Consider the following 13,151-nt stretch of genomic DNA (forward strand, 5'->3'; position numbering starts at 1 on the left):
TAAAAAAGATGAGAGAGGCCTGTAATTGGCATCATAGGTAGACCTCAACTATGAGAGACAAAATGAAAAAAAAAATCCAGACAATCACATTGGCTGATTTGGAAAGAATTTATTTGCAAATTATGGTGGCAAATAAGTATTTGGTCAATATCAAAAGTTCATCTTAATACTTTGTTATATATCCTTTGTTGGCAATGACAGAGGTCAAACGTTTCCTATTAGTCTTCACAAGGTTGGCACACACTGTTGCTGGTATGTTGGCCCATTCCTCCATGCAGATCTCCTCTAGAGCAGTGATGTTTTGGGGCTGTCGCTGGGCAACACGGACTTTCAACTCCCTCCAAAGGTTTTCTATGGGGTTGAGATCTGGAGACTGGCTAGACCATTCCAGGACCTTGAAATGCTTCTTACGAAGCCACTCCTTCGTTGCCCGGGCGGTATGTTTGGGATCATTGTCATGTTGGAAGACCCAGCCGCGTTTCATCTTCAATGCCCTTGCTGATGGAAGGAGGTTTGCACTCAAAATCTCACAATGCATGGCCCCATTCATTCTGTCCTGTACATGGATCAGTCGTCCTGGTCCCTTTGTGGAGAAACAGCCCCAAAGCATGATGTTGCCACCCCCATGCTTCACAGTAGGTATGGTGTTCTTTGGATGCAACTCAGCATTCTCTCTCCTCCAAACACGACGAGTTGTGTTTCTACCAAACAGTTTTATTTTGGTTTCATCTGACCATATGACATTCTCCCAATCCTCTTCTGGATCATCCAAATGCTCTCTAGCAAACTTCAGACGGGCCAGGACATGTATTGGCTTAAGCAGGGGGACATATCTGGCACTGCAGGATCTGAGTCCCTGGCGGCGTAATGTGTTACTGATGGTAGCCTTTGTTACGTTGGTCCCAGCTCTCTGCAGGTCATTTACTAGGTCCCCCCGTGTGGTCCTGGGATTTTTGCTCACCGTTCTTGTGATCATTTTGACCCCACGGGGTGAGATCTTGCGTGGAGCCCCAGATCGAGGGAGATTATCACTGGTCTTGTATGTCTTCCATTTTCTAATTATTGCTCCCACAGTTGATTTGTTCACACCAAGCTGCTTGCCTATTGCAGATTCAGTCTTCCCAGCCTGGTGCAGGTCTACAATTTTGTTTCTGGTGTCCTTCGACAGCTCTTTGGTCTTCACCATAGTGGAGTTTGGAGTGTGACTGTTTGAGGTTTTGGACAGGTGTCTTTTATACTGATAACAAGTTCAAACAGGTGCCATTGATACAGGTAATGAGTGCAGGACAGAGGAGCCTCTTAAAGAAGAAGGTACAGGTCTGTGAGAGCTAGAAATCTTGCTTGTTTGTAGGTGACCAAATACTTATGTTCCACCATAATTTGCAAATAAATTTTTTCCAAATCAGCCAATGTGATTGTCTGGATTTGTTTTCTCATTTTGTCTCTCATAGTTGAGGTCTACCTATGATGCCAATTACAGGCCTCTCTCATCTTTTTAAGTGGGAGAACTTGCACACTTGGTGGCTGACTAAATACTTTTTTGCCCCACTGTATGAATCAATTGTGGCTCAATTTTCCAAAAGGGCTCTGTTCACTGAGAAGGGCAGTGAGAACATGAGGTTGGCCTGCGGTTTCAGCGCCCATGGACAAGTTATTGTGGCACAATAACTCTTATGCAGTATGCCACTTTTAGCAGGCTGTACCAGTGCCATACATTCCCCATCTAATCCCCCCCCCCCCGGCATTAGGAAAAGCCAGCCACCCCCATCCTTGGGCAGCTGTAACATGGAGATCCATATTCTGGAGTGTCTATGTTTCCAAATAAGATCCCTAAAAAGGGAATCAATATTTTATAGCGTCACAGATGCAACACTGGTATGCCTGGAATAAGCTGGATATCTGACCCACTTCAGTGTATCATAATCTCTCAGTTTATTAATGTTCCACTGGTACAATTGTTTGTCATTGTTTTCAACAAAAGTGTTCTTTTCCCACTTTTACTTTAATTCATAAGGTATGGGATTATGTTCGCACTTTAACCAAGCATGAGGGATATACTCAATATATGCCCATTAGGAATAACCCCCAGTTGTCGGAAGTAATGAAGCTTCAGGGTTTTGATATTTGGAAAAGATCTGGCCTTCGATTTCTCCACCAATTGTATAATCGGGATGTGCTCTTACCCATTAGTGAGTTGTTGGAGCGCTATCATATTCCTCATAAAGTCTTTTTTCAATATCTCCAGTTACTCTCTTCATTACATTGACAGGCTGCTATGGTCATATTTAAATATAACCCTTCCACACCATTGACTATGGCAGTGTCCATGTCTTGCCCTAAGAGAGGTCTCATAGGAGATCTCTACTCCTCTTTACAGTCATCTATTTCGCCTCGCTTTCAGGTACAGAGTTTAGAACAGTGGCGGCAGGATCTGGAAATAATAGAAGAAGAGGAATGGACTCAGGCTTTGAAGTCCCTCTCGCAGATTTCTTTATCTCCATCACAACGCCTGAATCAACTGTTTATTATTCATAGAGTGCATTACACCCAACAAAAGCTTTACTCCTGGGGAAGGTTGGACTCTCTGTTATGTTTGAGATGTCACCTGGAAACTGGTACACTTATCCATATGTTATGGCGATGTCCTAAGCTTCACCAATACTGGTTCTCTATATTACCCTTAATTCGATCTGTTCCATGCAGGTGCAACTTCATCCCAAGGTTGCATTATATTTTATTATTTCTGAGGATATCATTCCTGTAGAGATGCACTTGTTATGGATTCGATTTCTGTACATAGCCCGTAAACTCATCCTTCAAAAATGGATTTCCCATTTGCCACAAACTCAGTCAGTGGTGTAACATTGTAAACTCTACTTTGTGAAGGGAAGAGATGACCTACAAGCATAGAAACTGCCCTAAAAAAATGTAAGAAAATATGGTCGCTATGGCTAGAGTCTAGTGATTTCACATCTTCATCACTATCCATGGGAACGGAAGAGGGTTAGACATCTGCAGTGGTGGATGTAATGTTGTCGCTGCTGAGGGATCCTTAGGACATGATGTGTTAGCATACGAGTTTTACTGGTGATTTTGACCATACTGGTTCTGAGTATCTTATATGTATGTAATGCGATTCTGCACAATCTGTATAGGACAAAAAAAGCTCCTTTTTGTTTTTTGGTCTCTATGGCCAATAACCTCAATTGTTGTAATTTAGTGTATTCTTTTCTTTTCTTTTTTGAATGTTTTGTTATCTGAAATGTGCATATGACGGTCGGCCTGGCGTTTGCTGGTGCTGATATTGTTTTGCTACATTATAGCTATGTTTTCTATTTGTTGCTAAGTTGTTTGATTTGCAAAAATACTTCAATAAAAACTACTTGATTAAAAAAAATAAAGAAATAAAAAAAGACACTCGTGTGAAAGATGTCTTAATGTCCAAACAATTCATCGCATTTGCAGTGCTCCATTCACTTTCTAATATCATACCAGTGTCCACATAGAATACCCACCAAAGGTGCAACTGATTCAATTTCCAGTGTCTTCCCTAATCCAGTGGGTCAGTGGGTATGGACTTGGGTCAGTCAGGGGTAATACAACCATGCAGAAATGTATAAAACCACTTTTAGGGACTCTTGCAGTATCTCCAAATATCTCACAATGAAGGATATATAGAATGGCATAGAGCATGATACAGTTTAAACAGCAAATGTAATACAGTGCACATACAGGGGGGGACATAAACATGTAGGTGTAACAAATACAATTCTCTTTGAGACTCAGGTTGACTGCAGCAATCCTCAGGATCTCATGTTACCCCTGGGATGCATGTGCAATATCAGAAATCCAAAGAATTTTGTCAGGGGCACCCTCCCATTCCCAGCAGGCATAAGATTTTTGTTAGTCTGTTAAGAGGATGGGCATCTTTGTTTTTTCTACTGAGAAAAGTTTACTAGTTGACAAGCTGCATTTTACACATGAAAACGATTGTAGATGACTCTCACTATGTTAATGAAGTGTTTACCTATGTACGAGGGATAAATAATGCAATTTTACCATAAACGATACAAGAAATATCTAAGTGACTTTAAATGAAATGTATGCATGCAGCTGCTCTAAGCCAAGAAGTATTGTTTTTCACGCATAAAATCAAAGGTGCTAGTAGAACCCACCAATCCAATTGCTCTACATTTTAGGCAGGCTTCCCAATACTTTTGGCAATATAGTTTATATACAGACATACTTGCCAGACAGAGAAGCGTGATTCGTCATTCCAGATAAACACGTCTCCACTGAGTCCAGAGGCGGTGTGCTTTACACTACTGTATCTGACACTTTGCATTGCACTTGGTGATGTAAGGCTTGTATGCAGCTGCTCGGCTATGGAAACCTATTCCTTGAAGTTCTCTACGCACTTTTATGCTAATCTGAAGGCCACATGAAGTTTGGAGGTCTATAGCTATTGACTCTGCAGACAGTTGGCAACTTCTGCGCACTATGTTCTTCAGCGTGCGCTGGCCTCACTGTGTCATTTTACGTGGCCTACCACTTTGTGGCTGAGTTGCTGTTGTTCCCAGTTGCTTCCACTTTGTTATAATACCACTAGCAGTTGACCGTGGCTTATTTAGTAGCAAGGAGATGTCACAGATGGACTTATTGCACAGGTAGCAACCTATCACAGTAACTGTGCTTGAATTCACTGAGCTCCTGAGAGCAAACCATTCTTTCACAAATGTTTGTAGAAGCAATCTGCATGCCTAGGTGTTTGATTTTATACACCTGTGGCCATGGAGGTGATTGGAGCACCTGAATCCAATGATTTGGAGTGGTGTCCCAATACTTTTGGCAATCTAGTTGTTTGTATATATAACTATAGTATTTATTTTTATTATAACAACCAGCCATAACATTATGACCACTGACAGGTGAAGAGAATAAAACTGATTATCATGTTAAAATGGAATCTGAAAGTGAGTGGGATACATTGGGCTGCAAGTGAACAATGTTGTTCCTGTGTTGAAAGCAGGAAAAAATGGGCAAGCCTACGGATTTACATGACTTTGACAAGGCCCAAATTGTAATAGCTAGATAACTGGGACGAAGCAGTTACAAAACTGCAGCTCTTGTGCAATGTTCCCGGTTTGCAGTGGTCAGGACCTACCAAAACTAGCCCAAGGAAGAAAAACCAGCAATCCGATGATAGGGTCAATGGTGACCAGGGCTCATTGATGCACAAGGGGAGAGAAGGCTGGCCTGTATAGTCTAATCCAATAAAAGAGCTATTGTAGCTGGTTCTGATAGAAGGGTGTCAACACACAGTGCATCACAATGTGTTGTGTATGGGGCTATGTAGCTGCAGACCAGTCGTGGTGCCCATGCTGACCTGTGCCCAACAATGGGCACATGAGCATCAGAACTTGACCACAGAGCAATAAAAGAAGGTGGCCTGGTCTGTTGGATTCAAGAATGGTTTGAGGAACACAACACTGAGGTTGAGAAGTTGACTTGACCTCCAAATTTTCCAGATCTCAATTCAGTCAAGCGTCTGTTGTATGTGCTGGAAAAACAAGTCCAACCCATGGGGGTCTCCATTTCGCAGCTCACAGGACTTAAAGAATCTCCTACTGATGGCTTGGTGCCAGAAACCACAACATACCTTCAGAGATCTAGTGGAATCTGTGCCTCAATGGGTTGTGGTGGGTGGTCATAATTTTATGGTTGATTGGTGTAGTATATGTTGTGAAGGACACTGGGGATGTGTCCTGGACAGCAGGTAAATTTCCCTGCAGTTATGGTTGTGGTCCCTTTAAGGGGAATGATTGTGTGCAGTTTGGGTACTCGGGGGTTCTCGCTTATCCATGCGTAGTGAGGGGTTCCAGGGTATTCCGCTTGGAGTACTCTAGTGCTCTCATGACTGGTAAGTCCTTGTTTAGAACAAAATCATTAAAAAAAAAACAAAAAAAACAACATACTAAAATTAAAATATACAATTTTTTTTTATGGAAAGAAGGAACTCAGCAATAAGTATTTAAAATAATTGATTCTTTGTGATTTTGCCTACACATTACAATGTACTGCTACTGTATATACTTTTTCTTATTTTCCAATTTGTATACATGATGTGACCTTACAATTACTTTGGTGCATCTGCAGCTTAACTTCTGTTTACATTTCAAAATTGTTGTAAATTGTTATTGCTGTTATTTTTTTAATTATTTTCTTAGCCATACTTTCTTTAACCACTGTATATTATGCTGTGCTTATTATGAACATATCACTTTTCCTTGTTCTAGATTTTTTGAAAAGACCACTGGAAATATATGTCAGAAAGCTGAAAGTACCTGTGCATGTAATTCGCATGGAGCAACGTTCAGGCCTGATTAGAGCCAGACTTAAAGGTGCTGCAGCTTCCAAAGGACAAGTCATCACATTTCTAGATGCACATTGTGAGTGTACAGTAGGCTGGCTGGAACCTTTGCTAGCACGGATTAAACATGACAGGTAAACATCTGTTATTAAGGTTGATATTGATGTGTATGCCTTCCCTTTTATCTGTCCCAAAACATCATGCAACTTTACAGTTACACACATTTAAGTACTATGCTGCCTGAATGCATATCCAAATATTGTATTTTTATATAAAGTTAGAAACAATAGAATAAATTGATTTGATGTTAAAAATTATTAAACATCTCTAGATATAGTGTTCTGTTATATTAATAGCACCACATATGCAAATCTACATTTTTAAGGGACTACAAGAATAATTGTTTTTCTGGTTCATAAACCTCTAAAAAAGGCTTAGTGTCAACAAGAGGACAATAAGGTCTGGGGAATAGCTGAGTTTATATAGGTGGATTCCAGGGGAACTGCATTGGTGTAAATAAGTAGCTGACCGGAAACTCTTTGCATAAATAGTGTTATGTCTTCTGTAATAGTGAACAGGTTCAAATGCCCACACTTTGTGTAGTGCATGCAGACGTTTAAGACACAAGAGAATATCTGAAAATGATTTAGGTCTTTCAGTATTGTGTATATGTAAGGTAAAGTCTATGGGCTTGGAAAAATCTGTATGTAAATGGATAAAAAACTGTCTAATCGTATTCAAAGAGTAGTGGTTAATGATTCATACTCTGCATGGTCTAGGGTCATCAGTGGTGTACCCCAAGGTTCAGTGTTGGGACCCTTACTTTTTAATATATTTATAAACAATATAGGCTCTGGGATTAAAAATCTCACTTCAATCTTTGCGGATGACACAAGCTTTGCAATAGAATAATGTCTTTATAGGATGTCTTCAACTTACAAGCCGACCTCAATGATCTGTTTAATTGGGCAACTATGTGGCAAATGAGGTTTAATGTTGATAAATGTAAGGTTATGCACTTGGGGGCTAAGAATATGCATGCATCATACATATAGGGGAGTACAACTGGGGGAATCAATGGTGGAGAAGGATCTGGGGGTTCTGGTTGATCACAAGTTTAATAATGGCATGCAATGCCAAGCTGCAGTTTATAAAGCGAGCAAAATCCTCTCTTGTATTAAAAGAGATATAGACTCCAGAGAGAGAGATATCATATTACCCCGGTACAAATAATTAGAAAGACCTCATCTGGAATATGCAGTTCAGTTTTGGGCACCAATTCACAAAAAGAACATTGGGGAACTGGAGAAAATACAGAGAAGGGCAACCAAACTGATAAGAGGCATGGAGGAGCTCAGCTATGAGGAAAGATTAGAGGAACTGAATTTATTCTCTCTTGAGAAGAGAAGGTTACGGGGAGATATGATCAACATGTATACATACATCAGTGGTTCATATAGTAAACTCGGTGTAGAGCTATTCACCCTGAGGTCATCACAGAGGACAAGGGGGCACTCTTTACATCTGGAGGAAAAGAAATTTAATCTCCAAACACAGAAAGGTTTCTTCACAGTGAGAGCTGTGAAAATGTGGAATAGACTCCCTCAAGAGTTGGTTCTGGCCAGCTCAGCGGATTGATTTAAAAAAGGCCTGGATTCTTTCTTAGATACACATAATATAACTGGATACTAACATTTATAGGGAAAGTTGATCCAGGGAATATCCAATTTGCCTCTCGGGGACCAGGAAGGAATTTTTTTCCCCTGCAGGTGCAAATTGGATAATGGGTTTTTTTTTGCCTTTCTCTGGATCAACTGTGGGTATAGAATTATAACTTTTTTTTTATGGTTGAACTGGATGGACTTTTGTCTTTTTTTCAGTCAGACTAACTATGTAAGTATTGGTTAAACTCAAGACTTGTATCTTTTTTTTTTTTTTTTAACCTAACTATATAATAGACCAACCATTCTCAACCAGGGTGCCATGGCATTCTTTAATATTCTTTTTGGGTGTAGATCAAGCTCTCATTGTGACAGTGTACAATTGTACAATTTGAAACTCCCTCAGTCTTAACCCAGTATAGATGGACCAGCAAAGCTCAGAATTCTAAATATGCTCTCAGCACCCGAGTCCTAATCTCTCCAGCACCCCCTACATTCACCCATGAGAGTGCAGGTACCGTCTCCATTTGGCAAAGAAGTTTGTGTGTGTGTCTCAATTTGTGTGTATGGGTGTTTTTTGCGTATGAGTTTATATCTGTGTGTATGTGTGGGGTGGGGTGTATGGGAGTTTATGTATGTACAGTATGTATATCTTTGTGTATGTCTGTACATTATTTTTATTTCTGGAGATCAGAGCTGCATTTCTAAGCTAGCTGGACTGCTTTTTTTAGGGCTTTGTTCAAAACAGCGGCAAGGACTGCTGCTCCTCTGAAAAGCAATCCATGCTTTGAACTCTTTTCGGAACATTTGAGAAGCAGTGAGGAGGTGATATGTCACTTCTTCACCACCTGTTTTAACCCCCTAAATGCAGCACCGCCATACTGCTGCTGTGTGCAATGCAAGTGGTTGCGGGTCAGTTGCAGCACATACATCAAAATGGACGACATGTGGCGGGCAGTAGTGACCACCAGAACATCATGGGGTATCGGTCCTGCTGTGGCTGCACCATGTGTACGACCCAGGCCTCTGCAGCTAAAGAGGGAGCAGTTGGAAGGTGGGAAAAATATGGGGCGAGGCTTTAGGCTGCTGTGCCTTAAGACTAAAAAATAGTTTTAAAGGGTGCCTTGACTGAAGTTTGAAAAACACTGTAAAAGACTGTGTGTGTTTGTGTGTGTGTTTTTGGTTTGTTTTTTGTTTTTTTCCCTCCTCCTGGCCAAAGAGGTTGCTATTACAGATTCTTAGCCTCTTTGCTAAAGTAGAGCTCCAGGCTCCCCCCACAAGTACTGTAGCTTTTGACTTTTAATGTAAGGACACTTACCTGTCCAGGGATCCAGCGGTGTCCTCACCTGAGCCGATACCTCAGTTTGCTTCAGGTGTAGGTGCTGGCATCTTCAGCAAGGAAAACGGGCAGTGAAGCCTTTCTGCTACACAGCCGATTACATACTGCAAATGCACGAAGCGCGCTGTGCTTTGTGAAGTGTCCCAGAAGACTGCAGGAGAAGGGGATGAACTTCGAGCTCCGATCACCACAGCGCATCTGACCAGCAGTGGGAGTGAATACCTGTCAAACCTGGATACCCACTCCTCCCTCCCTCCCAAGACGTGCCAAATGTGGATGTAAACAAGCTAAACTCCCTCTTTTTGGTCTAGTTCTGCTTTAAATACAGGATCTGAGAAGCAAGTATTCAATCTTCAACTCTTCTACTTGGAAAAGTATTTAGAATAGAAATATCTGCTTTCTTAACCACTTGCCCTCCTGAGGATTTATTCCTGACCAGGGCACTTTTTGCATTACGGAGCTGCGGTACTTTAACTGACAATTGCGTGGTCATGCAATGCTGAACCCAAATTAAATTTATGTCCTTTTTTTTTCCCCACGAATTGAGCTTTCTTTCGATGGTATTTGATTGCCGGTGCTTTTTTTATTTTTTGCGCTATAGAGGAAAAAAGATCGACAATTTTGAGGAAAACAAAATAGTATTTTTGACTTTTTGCTATTAAACATGTCCAGTACAAAATTTTTTTAAAAAAATAGGTCAGTATTCTAGCTGTGCTAAGAACTCAGCTTGTTCTGCTCCAATGGTCAGACTTCTGCTCACACACCTTCCCTGCACAGCCATTCACTGGGAAGACCAGTATGCTGCTGCTTCTCTCCCAGATCTCTAAGCTCATGTAGCTGAGAACTGGTGATATATTTGATCACTTGTATACAGTCATGGCCAAAAATATTGGAACCCCTGCATTTCTGTCAGATAATGCACCACTTCACCCAGAAAATTGTTGCAATTACAAATGTTTAGGCATTCTCATGTTTATTTCTTTGGTTTGTATTGGTATGACGCAAAGTGGAGAAACAAAAAGCCAAAATGACACATTCCACCCAAAACTCCAAAATGGACTGGACCAAATTATTGGCACCCTAAATGTAATATTTGGTAGCACAACCCTTGGAAAGAATAACTGAAATCGATTCTTTCCTGTAACCATCAATGAGTTTTACACCTTTCTACTGGAATTTTGGACCAGTCTGCTTTTGCCAACTGCTCCAGGTCTCTCAGACTGAAGGGTTCCTTTTCCCAACTGCTGTTTTGAGATCACTCCACAGGTGCTCTATGGGATTTAGATCTGGACTCATTGCTGGCCAGTCTAGTACTCTCCAGCACTTTGTCTGAAACCATTTCTGGGTGCTCTTTGATGTGTGCTTTGGGTTATTGTCCTGCTGTAAGACCCATGACCTCTGACGGAGACGCAACTGAATTCACAAATATAAATAAAGAGAGAAAAAGGTGTGCTGGCTCATAGAAGCCCTAGGGATTATAAAACAATCCTATATAAACTACATTAAATATGCTAAACAAATATTATGCATACTAAGAAACATAATGCGCAAAATATACTTCATCATATGCAAACTTGCACATCAAGCAATGTGCATACAGTTCATCAAAGTTCATGAAAGATTTACTGATAGAATAAACCAAATATGGTTTATAGTGGTCTTCTGAAAGTGCAAAGTGCTCTTTTCACACAAAGTGCTTCAAATTGCTTCTCAAATGACACAGCCTCTTACTGTTGATCTTAAAACAAGAGATCAATAGAGCTTTGTGTTTTTCAGATCAGGAAGCCGATGCTCTCACCACCGGATATTCAGGGTTATCATTGACACCATCTGTAATATTCAGCAGCCATGTCCCCGCACCAATGTAATCACTTCGCCACACAGCAGTTTATTATTCACCAGTCTCTCCGGCAATAGTACAGTGTTAGATATAAAAGAAAAGAAGGCGTATCACACAGTAATGTAAAACAAAATGTTTAATCCAAAATCGTGGTACTTACAGTCATCAGGAATTAATCAGGGATCTCCAATCCCAGAGGACACCTCTTCCAGGGAAACGTGTCAGGCGGAGCCAAAGCCGTGACATCATCACACCCAGGCCAGCTGGAGAGTCCTGCGTCTGCACTGTGGTTTTGTTTTTTCATCTGATTATATGTTGATGACTGTAAGTGGAAAAATTTTCAGTTAAACTTTTGGTTTTACATTATTGCCTCATACACACATGCTAATTTTACAGGCGTTTGAGCTTTTTTTTCTGCCTTTAACCTTTTCCTGTCTGACCCATGCGATCTGTGTTTGTACAGATTGACCTACGGGACCGCTGTGTGAGGTCCTGATTCATGTGATCAGTGATTGGCCAATCAGTAATCACATGAACAGTAGTAAACAAGATGTCACTTCCTGACATCATTGTTTACTACTTGTGAATTCTGTGAATGATCAGAGGTCACATGGTACAAGGCTATATACAACAGCTTTTGTACCATGTGACAAGCTGTGACCAATCACAGCTATCACAGTATTTCTCAATGGCTGCAGGAATGCAGCCAGAGAGGAGATATTATTGCTTTTACAGCTTTTATGGGTGTAAGTGCAATCAGTGTAAGAAAAAAAAATCTTTATCACCCTCCACAAGTAGTACAGTGTCACTATAGTGACAGTATGTTAAAAAAAAAACATTATATAAAAATGTAAAAACAAATTTTAAAAATATATATATTTTTTTATAAACTGATTTGGGTTATTTTTTTTCTACCAAAAAGATAGCTGAATACATTTTGGCCAAGATTTATGAAGAAAGATTATTTGCAAAATCTTATAAGAAAAACACTTTATTTTCAAAATATTTGGTGTTTTTCATTTATATCGCAAAATAAAAATCCCAGTGGTGAATAAATACCACCAAAAGAAAGTTTTATCTGTCTAAAAAAAAAGTGCTAAAAATTTCATTTGGGTACGGTGTTGCATGACCATGCAATTGTCATTCAAAGTGTGACAGTGCTGAAAGCTGAAAATTGTCCTGGACTTGAAGAGGGTGAAAGTGTCCGGATTTGAAGTGGTTAAACACCCTTCCATGATAATCCATGCACACATAGATTAGAGGCAGGGGCATTTAGAGGCAGAAAACAAATCCACCACTTTCATTCAGGAGAGGAGCTTTTGAGCGTAAAAAAAAAAGGATCAAAAGTGCCTAAAAATGTATAAATGTGCAATACCACTAGGCACATTCTACCGTTAATCCATTCTAATTATCAAAATTCTGGCCAATAGAACAGCAAACATGGGAACTCACATGAAAAAATGCAACTTTTTACCATGTTTTTACTGCTTCTAAACTCTAGAAGAAAAAGCGATACAGTGAATAGAATACAGTGTGCATGTTTATGCAGAAATATAGATCGTTCTCAAGGGTTCACAGACCTTTTCTGCAACTGTATATAAAGCAAAAAAATCCTAAACATAGAGATCTCAAAATTCAGATAGTTTAGGCCAAGCCATTTTGGGGCTCCTGTACACAGATGGTGTGAGACACAAATATGCTTGGTATTTTTATTTGCAGTGGGAGCCCCAGGAAGCGAATGGCTCTACAGTACTTCTTCTTTTGGGGAACACATAACAATGCAATAAAAATATCACCATTTGCCCATATGGCCTTGTACAGCCATTCACTTCTATAGCTGGCTGTACATGTCATCTGTGACTCCTGGGATGCAGAAAAATTCAGGGATTTTTATATTGGAGCATTCAGTGGCTTAAAAAAATATTCATACCCCTTGAAAGT

At 40.2% G+C, this 13,151-nt stretch overlaps 1 protein-coding gene across 2 annotated transcripts in view; it reads left to right on the forward strand.

Moving 5' to 3' along the window:
- GALNT1 (polypeptide N-acetylgalactosaminyltransferase 1) overlaps positions 1-13,151 on the forward strand; it is a 234,267-nt gene that overhangs the window by 127,159 nt on the left and 93,957 nt on the right. For both annotated transcript variants that reach the window (XM_089689075.1, XM_089689074.1), the window contains exon 5: positions 6,297-6,504. In XM_089689075.1, coding sequence (XP_089545201.1) covers positions 6,297-6,504 — 208 coding nt within the window. The remainder of the gene's footprint in view (positions 1-6,296; positions 6,505-13,151) is intronic.

The sequence above is a fragment of the Staurois parvus genome, unplaced genomic scaffold, assembly GCF_062004578.1.
Source record: "Staurois parvus isolate SC_StPar_1 unplaced genomic scaffold, SC_StPar_1.0 ptg000468l, whole genome shotgun sequence".
NCBI lineage: Eukaryota > Metazoa > Chordata > Amphibia > Anura > Ranidae > Staurois > Staurois parvus.